The 21,908-nt window shown below is 45.2% G+C and overlaps 1 protein-coding gene across 5 annotated transcripts in view; it reads left to right on the forward strand.

Annotated features, from left to right (window-relative positions):
• The window catches only part of PIP5K1B (phosphatidylinositol-4-phosphate 5-kinase type 1 beta), a 293,599-nt gene that overhangs the window by 102,374 nt on the left and 169,317 nt on the right, over nt 1-21,908 (forward strand). For 4 of the 5 annotated variants that reach the window (XM_082696658.1, XM_082696655.1, XM_082696656.1 and 1 more), the window contains 2 exons: nt 13,253-13,337; nt 21,185-21,253. In XM_082696658.1, the coding sequence (XP_082552784.1) occupies nt 21,185-21,253 (69 nt within the window). In that variant the 5' untranslated portion in view covers nt 13,253-13,337. Of the gene's footprint in view, nt 1-848; nt 869-13,252; nt 13,338-21,184; nt 21,254-21,908 lie in introns of those variants that run through there. The other variant, XM_082696659.1, reaches the window with a different exon arrangement.

The raw sequence follows: 21,908 nt of genomic DNA on the forward strand, positions 1-21,908 counted from the left end.
TTTAACAGGTGTCCCAGGACATCACTGTCCACCAACCTCTCGTTTCCAGAATATCTGGGAATACAGGTTTCTCTTGTTTCTCGAACTGGGCACATTGCCTCCCCAAACAGGATCCAGGTTGTGTGAGTAAGGAACATCAGGAAAGGGGATTTGGGGCAAGCCCATGGTCATGTTGGCCATGCCAGGGAGCCGAAGGAAGACGGTCCCTCAGTGAAGGAGGACTGGTCGTCTGTCACTTGCCCAGACACGTCCGAGCCCACGGTGTAGCTCAAGGGCTTTTCCCAGGTCAGCGCTTTGGGGAAGTACAGAAAGATCATGAAAGAAACCACAAGGGCAAAGCCACGTGTGGCGTGGACGTGGGCAGGAGCGGGGATTGCTGTGCTTCTCGAAGTGACGGCGGGGAGCGTGCCCATGTCTCTGGAGGGTTTGACCTTGAGTGTAAGGGAAGTGAGACAAGGTTGCCCCCCGAGGGAGCCGCAGGGGCAGGACATGGAGGGTCTCAGGAGAGAACAGACCTGCTCCTGTTCCCAAGGTGAAGAGCCAGAGAGAGAGAGAGAGAGACAATCCAGGTAAAAGGCTAACTGGGGATGACGGGGGAGGTGCTCCAGGCAGGGGTGTGCTGGAAGGAATACAGACCCCTTAGCTGTGCCCGGGACAGAAGGCTGGGAGTCGGTGTCGCAGATGTGGATGGCAGCCAGCGAAGGGACCATTCATCCCTCTGGGAGGCAGGAGATGAGCTGCAGAGATGACGGGGAGGGGCGGAAGGAGATAAATGAAGTCTTAAAATAGGTGGTATGTAGTCCCAGAGTGGTTAAGAGCCATGCGCGCTCCCATCCTGGCTCTGCGCTCGCTTACTGCGTGAGCTTGGGTAAGTTACGTCACGTCTCTGTGCCTTGGTTTTCTCCTCTGTAAAAAAACGGGGAAACCTCCTATGAGGTGTTGGGAGAATCACATGCGTTCATTCATGCAGTCCTTACAGGTGTGCCTGGCCCAGGAGGTGCTCCACGGGTGAGGAGGGCGCTGCCCGGGAGGCACTGTGTGCTTCTAGAATGGAAGGAATCAGGAAGTCCTCAGAGACGGGAGACCCTTGACTGATACCCGGGTTCACGGAGAGGCCCTTTCAGGGCGAGCAAACCCTGTGGGCTCAGGCAGGGGTGCGGTCTGCGGTCTCTTGAGACTTGAGAGTGCCACGTGAGGTGCAGGGAGCCGTGCACAAGTACGTGTGTGTGTGTGTGTGTGTGTGTGTCTAGGCTCTCTCCGCCCCAAGGGAGGGAGACAGGCAGGCAGAACAGCGGCCTGAGCTGGGTGGGTGCCCAGACTCTGCAGGACCCTGAGTGGCCTGGGTCACCTCCCCGGCCACAGGAAGTTCGGAAGCAGAGCAGTGACGGGATCTCCTCCGTCTGCAGTGCCCGTCCCAGTGAGGGGCAGCTGATGGCGATGACGGTGACCTTATACCTCTGGAGTATGCTCTGGGCCGGGGTCCCTGAAAGGGCTTTACAGATTGGTCCGTCCTCACCCCTGCCCGGGCAGAAAAGGCCCTATTGTTTCCCCATCGCTCAGATGAGGGAACTGAGGCCCACAGATGAAGTGACTCAGGGAGACCGCACAGCTGGTGAAGCCGGACAGTGTGACTCAGAGCCCGTTCCCGTGACCACCACGCTGTCACCATCTGTCCCAACAGCATGTGGCTCAGAGGAGAGGGTGACAGGTGGAGGGTGGGCCCATGACCTCAGCTAAGCCTGTGACAGACTACCGAGGGTACTTTTCTTTTCTTTCTCTCTCTCTCTCTTTTTTTTTTTGTTTCTGTCTTCTTCAGATTAGAAGTGAATAGTGGACGCATTAGGTAGATGGCTGGGGCCTTCCAGAACCCAGTGGCTAACTGGGGATTACGACAGGATTCACAGGGCGGGACGACCATCAGGCACTTGGACTCTGTCTGTCTGTCTCCCTGGAAACGCAGGGCCTTATCTGTGTGTCTGTCTGCAGTCTGGTGAAATTGCCTGTTCTGAGTTCCACTCATCCATGACTTGGGCTGACACCGTCCTGGGCCTGACCTGATGAGGCCAAGGCCAACACCGGCTTGATTGTGCAGCTGGGGTGGGGGCGGCGAGGGACACACCAGGGAGGAGCAGAGGGGCTGCTGCTCTTAGAAGTCGCACTAGTGGCGTGACCTTCCCTAGGAAGTGAAGCTTGAAACCTCAGTCGTGTCGGACGGCCCCCTGCCCTGCTCCCCCAGACCCAGCCCGTGGCCGGGTTCTGGTGACGTTTTCCACGTCAGCACCACACGGGGCGCCTTCTGCTCAGTCTCTGGCTCCACTGGAATATTCTAGATTCCCATCACCGGGACCCCTGCAGCAGTGGCTGGATGCATGCCTTCAGTCTGGCCCTCCCTCCCCGCTGCTCTTGTCTCCTCTTCATAACACTCTTAAAAAGTCTTCATGGCCCCTTACTCAGAAGCCTTCGGCAGATACCCCCCAATTTGTGATAGTCATGGTTGGCTCCCAGGGCAGTTCAGCCCGGGGCTGCTTGCTGTCTCCACCTTGATTCCCCTCTGTTCGGTCAGTCTTCCTCCATCACCAGCAGTCCCCTTCCACACCCCTGCCTCGACCCCTTACCTGGACCTCTGTCCCCTCCCTGTCCTCTGAACACTGCCTATTACCCTCGATTCTCCGGCTAAGTGGTTGGTCCATTGAAAGCAGCTCTCAGCCCATTGTGTCTTCAGCACAACCGGGCACATAGCAAACACTTGGGAAATTTAATATCTACTGATTAATAGCCGATTTATGACTTCTTGGCCTTGGGGTTTTTTTCCCCTTTTTAATTCTTCATTGCATTTTTTAGAACATTCCAGATGAGCCCTCTGACTGTGATAATTGAATACTTGTTAGAAGCAAAGCCAAGGAAAAGGAATTAACTCCTAATCCTGTTAAAGACTTTCTCATTATGCTGTGGGCTTGTGTTTTGGCTTCTCTCTTAAGCGCCTTGACAACGGGGACCATCATATTCATTATGTGTTCCCCCAATGTGCCTTATGGACAGGATTTCCAGAACCGGTGTCAGAGTCGATGAGTATCGTTCCGGACAAGGAGCACGTCAGACGTTGGTCATCTCATTACTCATGTTTTCCCTGTCTCTCTCCATTTCTATCTGTGCCTCGTCGGAAGCTGCCCATATTACTTACTGCTGGTTGAGTTCATTAAGCCTGGAACTGCAGAATATTTTGGGACAGAATTTTTCTTCTACTGGGCGTCTTTCTGCCCTTACCATCTTTCCTGTGCTCAGCCACCGTCCCCCCTACGTACTTTTAGGTTATTTCAGCTTTCAGGCTCTGCCCCCCAACACACAGAGCACTCAGCCCATACTCCCCCCACTGACCCCCCCACTCCCCCCTGCTACACCCCACACCCCCACACCCGCCCCCACTCCACAAGCACCTGGTTCAGAGGAAGTTCTCTGGGGGTAAGCCACCAGCTGTCCTTTGCACTTGGGGCACTCAGGAGATGAAATGGATCCAGAAACACTTTGCAAACTGCTACAGGAGCAAAACCAAATAGTTTTCCATTCTTTCCTTCTGAAGCCAAACATTTTCTACCCCTCTTAGCTGGCTTTACGTTTGCATATGGTTTACACAGTTGTTACAATTGTAACAATTGAATTATTATTGTAACAATTGAATTATTCCTGGCATGTGGTCTTTGGGGGGGCGGTGAATAGTTGCGAAATAAAATGTGGACAGAAATCATGATCTGGTGGTAAATTAAAAAAAAAAAAAAAAAAAGAGAAGAAAATTTACAAAGTGGTAAGAATACAGTATTGTGCAGTCGGCCTTGTACCAAATGTCCAGCCAAAAAAGTGGGGAAGAAGAAAGTTAAGCATTAGAGCGAGGCAAAAAGTCCAGCTGTGTGATCTCTTTAGTGATTGTCCCAGATGTCTCTGGGACAAGGCCAGAAAGCAACAGTGTTGGTCGGTCTTCACAGGTTCTTTCCCCACGTGCCAAACAGAAGCCCAGATGTTGTGATTCCTGACTCTCCCAACAAAACCACCAAACACACCCACACGTCCCATGTCCTCGGGTATCGAACTCAAAGACAGGGGCAGGAGGGGGCTGTGCAGTACTGGAGTTCTCCTGAAATTCTGTGAATTGCGCTGGTCTGGGAACCACACGTCCCTCAAGGTGGCTTTCATGGGCTGCTTTCTTCTGTCTCTGGGGTACCGGGAAGATGGTTTGGAAAGGCCTATGCATCCTTGTAGCACAACCTTTGTTGGAAACAAATTATGAGGGGTTCATTTTATGCTGAGCCTTCTGTCTTCTCTGTTCCTTCATTTTGTGAGATCCGTTCTGAGATTGGGCGAATGTGTTTCCTGAGAGACTCCACGAGCCCCACAGTGTGTCTTGGTTGGCCTCCATTTTGATTCCTAGTGAGCCGGCGCCATCACTGGGAATAGGTTTCGGCTGTGGCTTGGTCATAGAAGCGTTAGACACACGAAACAAAACCTCGCTTAAATGATGTTCATCAAAAAGCATGGGGGGACGGGGGGACTTCATGGTGAGTCCGGGAGCACCACGGTTCTGTTCGTCCAGCGTTAGGCCCCACAGCTGTGCAACTCCCTGTGTCCGAACACAAGGGTGTGTGGGTGATCTCCCTGCCTTGCACACCCATCTCACAGGCAGCCTGGCTGCATTTCTTCAACAGCTTCTGCAAATATTCTATAAAGAAATACATCTGGCCCTGGGATTTCCTAATATAACAAGTCTTTTCTGGTCTAAAAAATCTAGGCATTTCTACTGGGGAAACTGCATCAGGGATTTTCAGTTTGGCGCATTTTTGTTGCTTGTGGTTAGGCCTTGGAGAATTTTCCGTCCCATTCTGATTTGCGCTGCTTGGTTGTTACTCTTGTTACTCATTGCCAAAGCCCCATTCCAGAAGAGGAGACCACTTAGTGCCCCGGAAGGATGACAATATTCTTACCTCCCCAACAGATCTATTTACAAGGCTGACATTTTCCTAAGAATGGCATTTGAGGGTTTCATGAGTATATATACATTTGCACCAGTGTGTTTTTTATTCAGGCGAAGGATTGATCAGGGACTTATAAGCATTAGGTAGAATGAGCGATCTGGAAATCTGTTCGTAAACCTTGAAGTAATATCCTTACCTTTGGGCTGCTTCTGGGTAAATTTCTTTCAAAAAAGATGCAAATTCAACATCTCATGCACACCCACGAAAGTATGTTCAGTATGCTCCTTCCTGCCGTTGGGTCTCTCTCTAAGCAAGCTCCCGTGCAACCTGGCATTTTTCCTCCCTCTCTGCTTCTCAACCTTGTGTCCCCTGAAAGCTAAGTCCATTTTTCCGTATTCTGCAGAAATGGAGTTTCCCAGGCTCTGTAAAGGCTGACTCGGGCAGTTCCTCCTCCAAGAACTTAGAGGAGGACACATACCACGTTGCACTGTAGCTGTCCCTATGTCTGTGTCTCCTATGGATCTGACTTCTTCGAAGGTTATGATCTTTGTCTTCATGGCTCCAAGGCTAAGTTCACTGCCTGACATGTCACGTTCAGTGAATGAACGAACGAATTGAGTGGAATGAATGATAAAAGATTGCATGACTTAATTTGCTGGCAGATAACGGAAGTGAACTCAGAAGAACGTAATTTAAACCCAGAGGATGAACATCAGCGAGCAGGCATGACCAAGGCCCCAAATATTTTTTAATCGCTTTCCCTCTTGGGAAATGTTCTAGGCTGTGTTACCGTACGTAGCCTGAATGGCAAGAAAGCATTTGAATGTGGCTATCTTGCGGGAGATCAATTCGCATAAGGCAGGTTGAACTCGTGACGAGCCAATAATTAATGAGTCTCCTCATTCCAAGGAGGATCGGAGATGAGGCTCTGTCAAGAAGTGGCAGTGGCACCAATTCATGGGTAGTATCTCATGGGGTCGGCAGAATTCATGGCAGAAGAGAAAAGATGGGCGCCCAAGGTCCCCGGGAGTGGACGGCAGACATGGGCATAAACCCTAAACCCTCTTCGGAGGCCGGTTTAGCGCTCTGCCCATTTGTCCTGGTGGCTTTGCTCCATTTGTGTTGAATGAAGTGTCTTTTTTTATGAGAAGACCAGTAAGGACTTGTGGGTAGTGCCCCTCACCTCTTGCTTCTCTCTGTTGGTTGGCTTATTTAGTTGGGTAACTGGGTGATTAGTTGTTTTGCCCCCCCCCCCCATTTGGCCCTGCGTGGTGAGTAGACTCGCTCTGTGGCAGATTAAAAATATGGACTTCCGTATTTTTGGCCCTCGCTGGAAAATCGGAGGTTCATAGGGTCACTGCAGACTCCACTATGGGCTCCCAGGTGTCACAGATCTAAAACTTGTAGTAACTGTAGAGTTTTCAAAAGCTCCCCCTACCTAACCTTGTGAACTCAGAAACGCCCTCTAGGTTGAGACTCACTAATGGAGAACAGAGCTTACAGAAAATAATTATGAAATAAATACCGCTGCATTTGCAAATGGAAAAGTGAAGGGCACGAGTCAGTAGACGGTCCTGTGATTGTCACATAGCGAGGAGAGAGAGCGTGCGGTTGTGGAGAGAACTGACTTGAAGTCACTCAGCTCCAGACCGCGTCTCCGCTCTGCCACCTCTTGACTTGAGAGCCCCATTTTCTGAGGTCACTGTCTCACCCCTACACTTGAGGAAGGAGCCACAGAGGATCCCGGCTCCTCTGTAAGCTCTTTGCAGATCCCCAGAGCCGTATAACTGGATCACGGGGCCACCATCCCCCATGGGATGCATTTCCAGGCTCCTCGCATCGGATGGTTTCCAGAGGGCTGGTCATGGGAGCCATAGACAGGGACTGGCAGGTACAGGGGGTAAGGGAGAATGCAAGGTGTCTTCCCCCCTCTCTCTGCCTTGTGGGGTGTCTCCATCAGTGACTCTGTCTTCTGCATGCCTCCAAACATACCTTCCCTTCTGTGGTTCCAGCTTCTGCCAGTCAACCTTCATCACGATGTTCTGGTCCCAACAGAGAACCTCCTGCATTTGAGGTTTGTTAACCCCCTTTTCTGGTGGGATGCCTCTAGCCTTTAAGGCAGTTAGCGGCTTCCTGCTGATGTGAGTTTCTGCATTTCATTGCCATGTTTGCTTAGCTTTTCAGCTCACCTGTCACATGTGTAACTAAGTCCATGTATTACCTTCCTTTCTCTCTCTTTTTAGTTTATTTTAGAGAGAGAGAGAGAGAGAGGCAAAGAGAGTGCCAGCTGGAAGGGTAGAGGGAGAGAGAGAATCTCAAGCAGACTCTGATTATGAGATCATGACCTGAGCCAAAACCAAGAGTCGGATGCTTAACTGACTGAGCCACCCAGCTGTGCCCAAGCTCCTACTCTCTAACATACCCAGAATGGTTCCATTTTTGCCACTGGACCCTGATAACTCTTATGAAGTCATAGAACATCTTTATTGCCTTCACTAGCCAGGGTGGCTGAGATCAACCCAAGCCTCTGAAGCTGAAAATACTGATTCCCCAGACCCACCCCACGGAGGTAGTGATTTAGTTGTGGTGGTGTGTGGACCAAGAATCTGGATTTCCAGAAAGCTCCCTGGGTGGTTGTGCCACCTAGCACTAGGATAGGGACCAACAGAGCCAGGCAGAGGTGGAGGGGCTGGGAGTGGAGGGTCACTGGGTCACGCCCCCACGGAGGGCTTCTCTTCTACAGATCAGGCTCGCAGCAGGAGAGCCTGCCTTGGCAGAATTAGAAACGTCAACCTCCCATGGGTGTCACAGGACAGTCAACTATGTGTGTCCACAATTGGAGGATGCTAAGGGATTATTTGCAGTGTTAAATGAGATCACGTATGCGACCGCTTCTCACACATAGGTGTTGCTCAACAAATGATCATGTCTCTCCTTCCCTCAAATTAAGTGAAAGTACAGAAGTGCAGAAGGCTGTGAAATTATGTAAATTATTCCTGAAGCTAAAAGAATCTAGATACTAGATATCAGAAAGGATAGATAAGAATTTAATAGTAAAAAAAAAAAATCTCGTTGCTTGGTATGTATCATGGTTATCTGAGCTGTTGTCTCAACATTCTAACCATAGGACACTGGCGGCTGGCTCTCTTGACTGTCAGAGATAATTTAAGAAAATAAGTTCTAACTGGGAGCCTGGATCAGATTGCATGTTAACACATTCCCTAAGGAGACCTGAGTCTTCTGATTATGCCCTTACTTGGCCACTGGAATTACTGCATACCAGGATCATACCAGAGACCATAACTTTGAGCGCTTTACTGTCCAGTTCTTATCAAAAGGTTGGTTATGAGAAATAATTTTCATGGAGGATTGCCTGAAGGGTATGCAGTCCATTCGTTCCTCATTTAGATAGCCTAAATATTATTCATGGTTTAAGTCAAGTCATTGGCCCTCGATGTAATATCTTCTTGTCAGTTTCCCTTTACTTGGCCAGATTAGTGAAAAAAGATACATCTATCCTTACGAAATTTTTGCACTCTGTGTTAAAAGAGGGAACTCTCAATTTAAGAAAACAGTTCCATTTACAGTTACACCAAAAGCAATAAAATACATTGGCATAAACTTAACCAAAGAGGGGAAAGACCTGCATTCCAAAAACTATAAAACACTGATGAGAAAATATGAAGGTGACACAAACACATGGAGACCTGTTCCATGCTCATGGCTTGGAGGAATCCATATTGTCAAAGTGTCCGTACTATCCAAGCCGTCTGCAGATTTAATGCAATCCCTATCAAAATACCAGCAACATTTTTCACAGAATAGAACAAATCCTGAAGTTTGTGTGGAACCGCGTAAGACCCCAAACAGCCAAAGCAGTCTTCAGAAAGAAGAACGTAGCGGGAGGTGTCACAATCCCAGATTTCCAGATCGACTACAAAGCTGCAGTAATCAAAACGGTATGGCCCTGGCGGGAAAACAAACACATAGATCAATGGAACAGAGCAGAGCGCCTAGAAGTCAACCTTCACTTATGTGGTCAGCTGATTTACAACAGAGGAGACGAGAAAATGCAAGGGGGAAAAGACAGTCTCTTCAACAAATGGTGTTGGGAAAACCGGACGGCCCCATGCAAAAAAATGAAACTGGACCCCACTTCCTTACAGCGTATGCAAAAATACACCCAAAGTGGGCTAAAGACCTCAATGTGAGACCTGAAACCATAAAACCTCTACCAGGTAGTGATCCATAGAAACATTTTTCTGGACCTGTGTCTTGAGACAAGGGGAACAAAAGAAAAATTAAACCATTGGGACTACACCAAAATCAAAAGCTTTTGTACCTTTTGCAAGGGAGATCATCAACAAAACAAAAAGGCAACCTACTGAATGGGAGAAGATATTTGCCAGAGATACATACAGTCAAAGGTTAATAGCCAAAATACATAAAGAACTTATACAGCTCAACACACATAGAACCCCAATATCCAATTTAATAATGGGCAGAGCATCTGAATAGACATTTTTCCAGAGCCGTACAGATGACCAACAGACACACGGAAAGATGCTTAACATCACTCTTGGTCAGAGAAATGCAAATCAAAAAACCACAATGAGGCATCACCTCACACCTGTCTGAATGGCTAGAACCCAAAACGCAAGAAATAACAAATGCTGGCAAAGATGTGGAGAAGATGTTCCATTGGTGGGAATGCTAGCTGGTTGCAGACCCTGTGGAAAACAGTACGGAGGTTTCTCAAAAAATTAAAAACAGAATTACCATATGATTCAGTCATCCTGCTATTGGATATTTATCCACAGAAAACAAAAACACTAATTTGAAAAGATATACGCACCCCATTGTCTGTTGGAGCACTGTTTACGATACAGAATCAACCCAAGTGTCCACTGGTAAATAGTGGATCAAGAAGATGTGGTGTATTTATACAATGGATTCTTACTCAGCCTTAAAGTGAGGAGATTCTTCCATTTGCAACAATATGGATGGGTCTAGAGGGTATCATACTAAGCAAAATATGTCAGAGAAAGATAAATGCCTAGTAATTCCAGTCATGGGTGGAATTTAAGAAACAAAACCAGTGGACACACGCATACACAAAGAAACAGACCCCCCCCCCAAAAAATAGACTCCTAATACACCAAACTGGTGGCTCCCAAAGGGGAAGTGGATGGGGGGTGGGAGAAGTAGTTAAAGGGGTTAAGGGTCTACTTACCTTGATGAGCACTGAGAAATATAATGAAGCGTTAAGTTATACTGAAAACCTGAAACTATTACAACAAACACGGTGTTAATTATGTTTCCATTAAAAAGAGAGAAAGAGGAAACTCTCATAGGTGTTTCTAGGCGAGGGAACCAGTACGTTACCAAGGCTGGGGTGTCAGACTAGCGTGAAACGACTCCCCTGTGAGCCAGGAGGCAGGAGCACAGCAGTGCTGTATTTATAGGAAACTGAAGGAAAAGGACCGAGCTAAGAAGCCAGTAACCAGCCAAGATCTATATGAGATCTAGTCATATAGGAGGCCCAAAGAAAAACCTATCTGGATATGGAGTGACTCAAAGTGGGCCATCAGGGTGTCACTGCTGAGGAAAGTAGGAAGTGTCCCAACCAAATGAAGTTGAGTCAGAAAGAGGTGTGTCCGGGTAGGGCAAGACGGAGAGCCAGAGAAACGAGGATGAGCAAGGAACCTTGTAATGATCGAATCTAAAGAAATGATGAGAATGGGACATGAACTGTAACTTCTCCCTGAGGACTCCTTCCAACAGAAGAGCCCTGTGAATGAAGGGGAGGTATTTCATAGTTAAAAGTGAAACAGTGAGAAAGTAAAAATATTTTAAAGTACCTCCTGTGGATGGGGAAGAGAGGAGAGGTCGTGGGCTGGTTTCTCTGGAAACAGGCCGTGAAACAGAGTTTCGGGTGTAAGATACTTAGTAGAGGTCCACACCTGTGTTGAATTGAATTGTGTCCCGCAAAGAAAAAATATGTATGTTAAAGTCCTAACCCCTGGTACCTGCGAATGTGGCCTTGGACATGGAGCCTTTACCAATGTCACCAAGTTCAGATGAGGTCACGAGGCTGGGCCCTCATGCAATGTGACTGACGCAGTCTGACGACCGGACCCATGCAGCCACAGCCATGGGACATGGAGGTTCAATGGTCACCGCCAGAAGCAGGGAAGGATTTTACCCAAAGAGGGAGCGTGGCCCTGCTGGCAACCTTCACTTTGGACTTCCAGCTTCCAGAACTGTGAGAGAATTTCTGCCGTGTTGAAGCATACCTGTGGAGACATGTAGAGTCTGTGGAAGGAGAAGGGGAGGGAGCGCGGCTGGGCAAGCAGAGGGAGAAGTCAGGCTCCTGGGAAGGACTCAGGAAGCCTGTCCAGCTTGGCCGGGAGCTGCCTCATCATTCTGTCACGGGATGTGGGCTACCCCACAGAGGCCATCGCCCCGGGAAGGTGGCTCTCCACAGGCAGACTGACGGAGTTGAGAGGAAAGCATAGATTTTCTTAATGATTTAAAAATAGAATGATAACAAAGCAGATAGACATGGAATAAAATGTTTTTATTACTAGGAGGAAAAAAATGGTATTATGATTTGGTTCATCCAGCAAAGAAGAAATGGGTGAAAATAAATGTTACAGTAAATTGTAGTTACTAGTTAACAAACAAGATAGCAGCGAACCGAATGTAATTATAACACAGCAGGGGAGCCTGGGTGGCTCAGTTGGTTAAGCATCTGCCTTCAGCTCAGGTCATGATCAGGTCCTGGGATCGAGCCCCGCATCAGGTTCTCTGCTCGGCAGGGAGCCTGCTTCCCCCTTTCCCTCTGCCCCTCTTCTTGCTCTTGTGCTCGGTTTCTCTCTCTTTCTCAAATAAATACAATCTTTTAAAAAAATCATAACACAATAGATGTGAATTTGTTGGAATCCCCTTTCAAATGACAGTCTTAAATTGGCAAAAACAAAATGAAAACCTGATTTTAAGTTATTTGTAAGGAACAACAGATAAAGCAAAATGACAACTAAAACAGTTAAATGGACAAGGATATGCATTATTTGCAAATGCCAAGTATATGCAGATAAAAGGAAAACAGAGGGACACCTGGGTGGGTCCCTTGGTTAAGCATCTGCCTTTGGCTCAGGTCATGATCCCAGGGTCCTGGGACTGAGTCCCACATTGGGCTCCCAGCTCAGCAGGGAGCCTGCTTCTCCCTTTGCCAGTTGCTTCTCCTGCTTGTGCTCTTTCTCTTTTTCTCTCTGGCAAATAAATAAAATAAAATCTTAAAAAATGGAAAACAGAAGTGGTGTATGTCAACCACAATGGAACCCAAAAGTGAAATTATTAAATTACAAGTAAAGAACAGATACTTCTAAAAACAAAGAATACATTTCGCAAGGACACTGTTAGACATACGTTATACACTGGCCAGCATTGTTATGGAAATGTTAAGACAAAAAACCAGAAAGAAATGTAGGAGAATATGATAGAATTCTAGTCATATTATCATAAGCCAAGCAGGAATAAACACCCTTACCCACATGTCTTTAAAGTTCTAGTACTTGTATTTCTCTGGGAAAGAATCTTAGAATTTGAGCCAAACTTGGTAAGTACATTAACAGTTGAAGGACCGTTGTTACAGTCCTTTCCATTAAAAGGCTAAAGCGTCATTCCAATGGTGTAGGAAACGTACCTGCTTATTATCCTACTTATCAGCCTTGGATGTCCACCATCTTTGAAACGTTTGCCAACCTGATGGGCAGATAATAGCATCTCAGTCATTTTAATTCCTGTTCCCTTACCGCTAATGAGGCTTATCCTTTTCACAGGCTTATTGATGAAATATATTTCCAGTTCATGTCCTCTGCTTATTTTTATACTATGTGGTTTGTCTTGTTTCTTTAGAATCTTTTATAATCAATTTGTATCATCTCCTGTCGTTTGAGCTGCAAACTATTGTTCATTTTTTTTGGCTCTATTTATGGCATCTTGTCATGTAGACATTTTTAATTTTTATAGGGTCAAATTTGCTCATTGTTCCTTTAGCGGTTATGGATTTACTGTCTTATTTAGTAGGACAGCCAGCCTGAAATTACATGTGTATTCCCCTGTATTTTCTTCTAATACCTTTCTGGCTCCATTTTTAGCATTAGGTCCTCTCTTTATTTCAGCTTCAACTGGCTGCATTGTATTATCCCTGTAGGCAGCTCTGATGGGTTTGGGGAGCGGGGGTAGAGAGGTGAATAAGTAATAACCAGGAATTTCTGTTTTAACAGGAACTTGGGAAGGAAAACCGTTTCAACAATGAATAGGTCCCCCATCATGACTGACTACAGATGACTTGCCATTTTATTTACAAAGGTAAGGAAACACAGTCTACGTTTGTAATTATTCCAATTGACTCACTGTTGAGCTCTTGCCCCTTTTATTTTATATTTATTTACAAATATTCTAAATTCTAGTTCATGACCTTTAACTTTGACATTATCAAATTTAAAACAGATGACAAGCAAATAGAAACATAGGAAATTTTGTGAATGTCAGCTTGCCTCGGGAGGCAAACCAGAACCCAGGAGATGTGGTTTCTGCTGTTGATTACTACGTGCGGTTCAGGTTTTGAACAGCATTAGTGTTTTCCTTATTGTCAAATGTAGAGCGTTCACTGCAGAATCCTTGGAGAACATGGCAAAATATAAAAACGAAAACCCAAGACATTTATAACCTCATCATCCGCAGATAATCACCCGTTGTTCTGTGAATTTCTTTTCCTCCTGCCTTGCATACACATAAAGAAATGTATATAATTGTATATAATCTTTCTAAAACATAGTTCTCTCAGCTCCTGTAGTTATACATGATGTACCTTGACTGGTACGGGGATACAGCGATTCTAAGAACAAACAGTAATTACCACGGTGTCCCTTTCAAATGGCCGTTTGCAGTTTACTAGAACATTCCCTGGCGTCTCGTTTGCCTCCCCTGCACAGCCGTCCTGGTGATAGGTCCACAGGACCCTAGTGAAACATTAGCCTAGGAAACACAATTCAGGCAACATTTCCTGGTGTCCCTTTATCATTATTAGCATTATTGTCTATTTTGTGCTGCTTCAAGGGAATTGTTTTTTAAAGAATGGTAGTTTGCCTGTTTCTCTCCTCCTCTTCCCTGCTGCCCATTCAGGGATGCCCTACGGAGTAAAGAAAACAAAAAGAGAGAGAGAGAGAGACCATCTCATCCTATGTCCTGCATTCCTGCCAGTGAGCCGCCCCCTCACTAAGGTGGTTTTTCCAAGTACCCTTCAGAGTTGCTATTGAAGTTTTTTGGTTTTTGAAGCTTCCAAGTCTTAAAGTGAAAGCCTGACACGGCATTCATTAGGGAAATCTCCATTCTGTTGCATCTATGCCACAGTTGGTTAAAGAAAAGCCAACTCTTACTATCCTTGGTACCTACTACGTTGGAGATGTAAGCATACCCTAGTAGAGAAATGGGCTAGAGCTTCATAACTCTAGCTATGTATCTAGCTCTTGTATCTCTTCACTGAAGAGATAGAAAGAACCAAAGAAACATGACAAAGATGTCTGTCCTTACCATGAATCATACAAACGCAAAATAAAATGGTATTTTTGCCCAGAGTGGGCCAAGTGTTTTCTGTGATTTTAAGTGAAAACACTTGTGGCTGATAGAGATCTAAAGTAGGTGTATTTTACCCAGTAGACATTATTATAAGATTCTCTGGCGGCTGTTTTAGACTTGCTGTTAGAAATGTAAGAACACAGAGTATAGTTTTATTCATAAAAGAAAAGCAGGAAGCGTCCTGTATGCCCACTAATAAGTACCAAAATGTGATGCATTTTCATGATAGAATTATTTAGATGTTAGACATTTTTTCTAATTAATATTTAGTGATGCAGAAAATGTTTATGACAAAGTGGAGAGGGCAAGTACAAGTTTACATATAATGGCTGATCCCAGTTTTGTTAAAAAATAAAACACACATTTGAAAAAGATCAAATGGTAGAAGAGCCACATATTAACAATTACTCTTTGTGGGTAGCTGGATTTGTTTTACTTAGGGAAGAAAAAATTTTTTTTAATTTAAACATTACTTTTAAATTTTAAAGTGACTGAAAAATAATGAACAGTCATACATTTGATTAAAAAGGGAGGGAAGGGGCCGCCTGGGTGGCTCAGTGGCTTAAACCTCTACCTGTGGCTCAGGTCGTGATCTCAGGGTCCTGGGATGGAGCCCTGCATTGGGCTCTCTACTCAGCGGAGAGCCTGCTTCCTCCTCTCTCTCTCTCTGCTTGCCTCTCTGCCTACTTGTGATCTCTGTCTGTCAAATAAATAAATAAAATCTTAAAAAAAAAAGGGGGGGGGTGGGAGGGAGGAAGGAAAAAAGGAAGATTAAGGAGAGTTAAGAGGAAATAGGGGCAGGGAAGTGCCAAATAAGTTGTAGTTTAAAATAGGACCATCAGGCTAAGCATCAGATAGAAGTTGACCTTTGAGCCGAGACCTGAAGGAGATAAGCAGGTGTCTGGCTGGGGAGGATTGTTTAGGCAGTGGGAATAGCTCAGGCAGAATGCCTTAATTTAGCTGCCTTCTGGTGTCTTTGAGAAACAGCAGAGTGTCTGAAGGACAGGCAAGGGGGTGAGCTCAGAGGTGCTGAGGCCAGAAAAGGAATAGGAAGAGGATTGGAAAATCATGCCGGGCCACGTCAACCACTGTAAGACTTTGGCTTTGACTTTGGGTGTCAAGGGAAACCACTGTGGGGTCTTAAGGGCAAAGTGGCATGATCTGATTAGGTTTAATGATAGATCACTCTAGCAGAGAGTAGATTATCAGAGGGCAAGGGTGTCATCAAGCCCCATTGGGAGGCCATGAAGGATATCTCACACATAACAAGATGGTGGCCCTGCCCAGGAACGCACAGCAGGAGTGGTGACAGGTGACTAGATTCTGGACATCTTTCAATGGCTGTGCTGACCTGTTGACTATGGTGTACGAGAAGGAAGACTCGGGGCACCTGGATGGCTCAGATGATTAAGCATCTGCCTTCAGTTCAGGTCGTGATTTCCGGGTCCTGGGATCAAACTCCATGTTGGGCTCCCATCTTGGCAGGGAGTCTGCTTCTCCCTCTCCCTCTGCCTCTCCTCCTGCTTGTGCTCTCTCTCTCTCTGTCTCTCTCTCAAATGAATGAATAAAATCTTAAACAAACAAACAAAAAACAGAGAGAGAGAGAGAAAGAAAGAAGACTCTGGTATTTGGGAACTGAGAAGCAAGACATTGGAGATGCCATTAAGTGAGATGGGGAAGGTCCAAGTGAAGGAAGTTTGGGAAAGAACATCAGGAATAGGGTTTTAGATTTGCAAAATTTGAGGTGTCTGTTATGTTAGCTCTCCAAGTGAAGATACCAAGAAGACCATTGGTTATGCAAGTCTGGAGCTCAGAAGAGAGATCTGGGTGGTAATTGGGAATTCCAGAGAGAGTATGGATAGAGACGAGAACCAAGAAGTCAGTCTTAGACACTCCAACATTAGGAGGAACCATCTGAAGAGACTGTGAAGTGATCAAGGAGGTACAGGGAGGGTGTGGGTAAGAAACAAGGGTCTATGGGGCTCTAGAAGCCACGTGAAGGAAATCAGTCAGGGAAGGGGGAGTGATCATCTTTATCAATAATCTGATACGTCAGGCACAATAGGGGTATAGAATTAGCCATTGGATTTGGCAACACGGAAGTCATTGGTGATTTTGAGGGGGTAGGTTTTCAGGGTAGCGGTGAGAGCAAACCGCCGATTAAAGAGCATTAAAGAGAGAATATGTGAAGTGGAATCAGGGTTTGAGAGGAATAAGGAAATGAGGGGGAAGCGGAATCAATAAAAGGTGGAAGAATTTTTTAAGGGGGAAGAAACGGCGGAACCCTGATGGGAATGAAGTAGAGTGAAAGATTGAAGCTGACACGAGAAAAGAGATCTGTAGGAGTGATGCCCTTAGACGCGTGACAGGCTCTGCGCAGTTCAGACAAGCTTTCATGCTTTAGGGTTAACTTCTGCTATGTTCGTTGCCAGTATTTCCACCTGTTGCTTGCCTTTTAATTTGTTCACAATCTAGTTTGACATCTAGAAGTTGAGAATTGTGAGTAGGCAAATCAATTACATTTTTTATTTCTTTGATAACTTTTATGGTTATCCAGATGTTGGCCTATTCGGGGATCTGTTATCAGATAAATACCTATATATTCTTTTTTTAAAGATTTATTTAGTTTTGAGAGAGAAAGAGAGTGAACAGGGAGGAGGCAGAGGGAGAGGGAGAGAGAGAATCCTCAAGCAGACTCCACACCAAGCACAGAGCCCGACACAGGGCTCAAGCCCAGAACCCTGAAATCGTGGCCTAAGCTGAAATGAAGAGTCTGGTACTTAAGCAACTGAGCCACCCAGGCACCCCATTTACCTAGACACTCTTAAAGTAATGGTGTAATTGGAGCTTTTGCAGAGGCACAGTCAGGTTTGGTTTTTCATACTGAACCTGTTATTACTAGACCCTTCAGATTTTATAATTCCACTAATACAGTATTCAAACCTCACCAAAATATGAAGAAACTAGAAGATCAGTTATTTTTAAAATATATTAAGCAGATAAAGTGTGGGAAGCTATAGCAGGTAGAACCTGTCTGTACTATAATGGAAAGATTATAACTCAGCTAGTTATATGGACACAAATGGAAATGTTAATTTAGCTAAGAGAATGCTTTGATGGGCAGGGAGTAATGGGTCTGGTGAGGTTTACATGTTCCATTCTTTAATTTTCTTCGATGGCTCTTAGTCCTGTCAAGCTCATGGCAGTCATTGAGTTCCAGTGCAGGGAAATGGCTGGCAAATTCTTTTTTTTATTTTTAAAGATCACATGTGTTCACAGTGGGGGCGGGGCAGAGGGAGAGGGAGAGAATCTTAAGCAGACTCTGTGACCAGCTCCAAGCCCAGCGTGGGGCTTGTTCTCAGGAGCCCGAGGTTCATGACCTGAGCCAAGGTCAAGAGTCAGATGCTTAACCAGTTGAGCCACCCAGGCACACCAAAATGGCTAGCAAATTCTTAGATTTACATACACTATAACTATTAAAATCCCAAGATTTAAAATGTTTTTCTGCAACCCAAGTGTTCATCAGTAGATGAATGGATAAAGTAGATGTGGTATACACGTAAGCACACATGCACACACACACACACATACACACACACTCTTACTTGGCCTTAAGAAAGGATGAGATGTTGCCATTTGTGACACCACGGCTGGACCTAGAGGGCATTATGCAAAGTGAAATCAGTCAGTCAGAGAAAGACAAGCTCCGAATGACTTCCCCCTCTATGGAGAATAAAAAACAGATGAATTAAGAAAAGCAGAAGCCGGGGCGCCTGGGTGGCTCAGTGGATTAAGCCGCTGCCTTCGGCTCAGGTCATGATCTCAGGGTCCTGGGATCGGGTCCCGCATCGAGCTCTCTGCTCAGCAGGGAGCTTGCTTCCCTCTCTCTCTCTCTCTGGCTGCCTCTCTGTCTACTTGTGATTTCTCTCTGTCAAATAAATAAATCTTTAAAAAAAAAAAAAAAAAAAAGCAGAAGCCGACCCATGAATGCATAGAAGAAGCTGCTGCTTGCCAGAGGGGAAGGGCTGGGGGTGTGGTGGGTAAAGTGGGTGAAGGGGAGCGGGAGACACGGGCTTCCGGTGACGGGGTAAGTCCCGGTATAGAGGGCACAGCATGAGGAATAAAGTCAGCGGTGCTGGGACAGTGTTTGTTTTTTTTGTTTTTTTTTTTTTTAAGATTTTATTTATTTGACAGAGATCACAAGTAGGCAGAAAGGCAGGCAGAGAGAGAGAGAGAGGAGGAAGCAGGCTCCCTGCTGAGCAGAGAGCCCAATGTGGGACTCAATCCCAGGACCCTGAGATCATGACCTTAGCTGAAGGCAGCAGCTTAACCCACTGAGCCACCCAGGCGCCCTGGGACAGTGTTCTTTGGTGACAGCTGGTAGCTGCACTGGCAGTGAACACAGCAGAACCTACAGACTTGTCAAATCACAGTGCTGCACCCCTGAAACTCATGTAACATTGTGTCGATGATACTTCAGTTAAAAAAATTCTCTTCTTAAAGAAGTTGAAACAAAATAACATGTGCTTCAAAGTCTTACAAGAAACTCAGAAGTTACCTGTCCTCGGTGTAATGAGCTTTGTGCACCTTAAGATGATACCCTTGGGGCACCTGAGTGCTCAGTCAGTTGAGCCTCTAACTCTTGGTTTCCACTCAGGTCATGATCTCGGGGTTATGGGACTGAGCCTCACATGGGGCTCCACCAGAGCCTGCTTGAGAGTCTGCCTTTCCCTGTGCCCTTTTGCTTGTGCTCTCTCGCTCTCTTTCTCAAAAACAAACAAACAAAAAAACCTTAAAGACCCCTAAAGGTCATGGTTCCCTGATTATGTAGTTATCCTTGTTTGCAGTATATGTAACTGGCTTTAAAAATTCAGGTGAATTCATAGTCAAGTGCAAAAATCTTAGCATTAAGAGGGGAAAGGAACGTGTCTGAAAATCTGATACATCCCAACGGGAAAAAAATATTTGCTATAAAACACTGGAAGAAATCACAAAGGTAATCAATAGTGTCGAGTATGAAAAATGTAGAACTATGCTGTGTCATCTTTATGAAAGACAGCAGCATGGAAAACATGAATAAGGTGGTTGCAGACTGATTAGTTATCTCGAGACATAAAAATCAGTAAGAAAAGCACTAGTAATAGTAACGTAATAGGTAAAACTCAATAACTAAAACACAAAGAGTCCTATAGATAAATGGAAATAGTAATAGAAAACTCAGAAGAAACAGGAGCTCAAAAAAGACATGCCGGCCATGTTAGTTATCACCAGTAATTTTCAGAAGTGCACATTAGTACCAAGAGATACTTTCATTCACTTATGAAATTAGCAAAGATGATTAAAATAATACGGCTGAACATGAAATGAAATGAGCTCCCAGTCACTGATAATAGTATGAATGGGTATATTCTTGAGAAGAAAATTGTTTCTTAGAAAGAATATGTTTTCTAATGACCTTATAATTCTAGAAATCTAAGAAAACGCTGACACTAGACAAAAAAAGCACAAAATAATAACTGTTGTATCATTTGTAGAAGCAAATCCCTTGGGCCACCTCCCCATCCTTTAATATTAGCATTATTTTTTAAAATTTAAATCAATTAGCCAACATAGTATACATCATTAGTTTCAGATGTAGTGTTCTGTACTAACATTAGCATTATTAACTGACTTATTAATACATAGTTGTGTTCACACAATGGTTTCTCTTGCAACTAGAAAAAAATCAGTATTCTTAACAATGAGATGCTGATAATCAAGTGGTAGAAGGCACATTATATCAATGTTTATTGACAACTGCAGGGTCGAGATGGGATCCTAATACTTTTAGTAGAGTAGTGCATGGAACTAAAGGTGGAAATAAATTTGCCCAAATGTGAAGCGTGGAGTTACCCAAGGACAGTAGAATTGAGTACTTCTTTTGTTATGATTTATATTTTTTGGTACTTTCCAAATGCTAAAGGAAGCATCTTTAATTAGAAGAAAGTTCATTGTTGGGGCACCTGGTTGGCTCAGTGGGTTAAAGCCTCTGCCTTCAGCTCAGGTCATGATCCCAGGGTCCTGGGATCGAGCCCCGCATCGGGCTCTCTGCTCAGCAGAGAGCCTGCTTCCTCCTCTTTCTCTGCCTGCCTCTCCACGTACTTGTAATCTTTGCCTGTCAAATAAATAAATAAAATCTTTAAAGTTGGAAAAGAGAAGGAGGATTCTAAAAAAAAAAAAGAAGAAGAAGAAGAAGAAGAAGAAAGTTCGTTGTTGATTTTTTTTTTAAAGACTTTATAGGAAGAAACTTGTACCCATGATGTGGGCTGAGACTTCCATCCCGCCTTTATGAGAGCACATGGGAGCCAGTACAGTGTACAACCAAAATGACTTAGAGGTAAAGATTTCTTTCAGAAAGATTGAGGGACACAGATTTTTTTTTTTTTTAATTCTGAGAAATCTCTTCATTTCTTGGAAACAGCAGCAAAAGACAGAAAAACATAATGAACCAAGCTGGATTCTCCAGTTAACAATATTCTTAGCCGACGGTAGTGCAGGGTAGAGTTGGAAATTCACAGGGGTCCATTTTGCTCTTACAGATGTCGTCTGCTGCTGAAAATGGAGATGCCGCACCCGGAAAACAGAATGAAGAAAAAACTTATAAAAAAGTGAGTGACAGTTTTGTTTTCTTTCTTCCGCTCAGAGAGAGGGAACACTTTCATTGCCTGGAATGTTAATCTCTCCTAGGCCTTCTCTCCCTGTAAAGCGTTGCGTGTAAGTTACTGCCTTAGTTTCTTGTTGCTCTCCAAAACTACTACACTTTCCATGGTTCCGATGACACAGATGCAGCATCCTGTAGTCCCGAGGCTGACACGGGTCTTGGGCTGGGATCCGGGTGTCTACAGGGCTGCGGTCATTCCTGGAGGTTCTAGGAGAGAGTCTGTTTCCTTGCCTTCTCCAGCTTCTCCAGACTGCCTGCATTGCCTGTCTCAGGATTCCCTTCTAGTTCCAAAGCCTGCAGAGACCAGCTGAATCTTTTTCAGGCTGTATGGCTCTGATGCTTTGAAGGATGCCTGTGATAACCTGGAGCCCGTCTAGATAATCCAGAAGCATCCCTTAGTTTTTAAAATCAGCTGGTTAGCAACCTTGATTTCTTTGGCAGCTTGAACTCCGCCTCGCCATGTAACATTTTGTGGCTTGTAATGATTAGGACAGGGACATCTTTGCGGGGGTGGGGGGCACGTTTCTGCTTATTGTAGTTACTGTGCTATAAAAAATTGACAGGAGGGAGTTATTCGAAAACTCTTCTTATTCCTAAGAAGA

The sequence above is a fragment of the Mustela nivalis genome (assembly GCF_964662115.1).
Source record: "Mustela nivalis genome assembly, chromosome: 13".
Lineage (NCBI taxonomy): Eukaryota > Metazoa > Chordata > Mammalia > Carnivora > Mustelidae > Mustela > Mustela nivalis.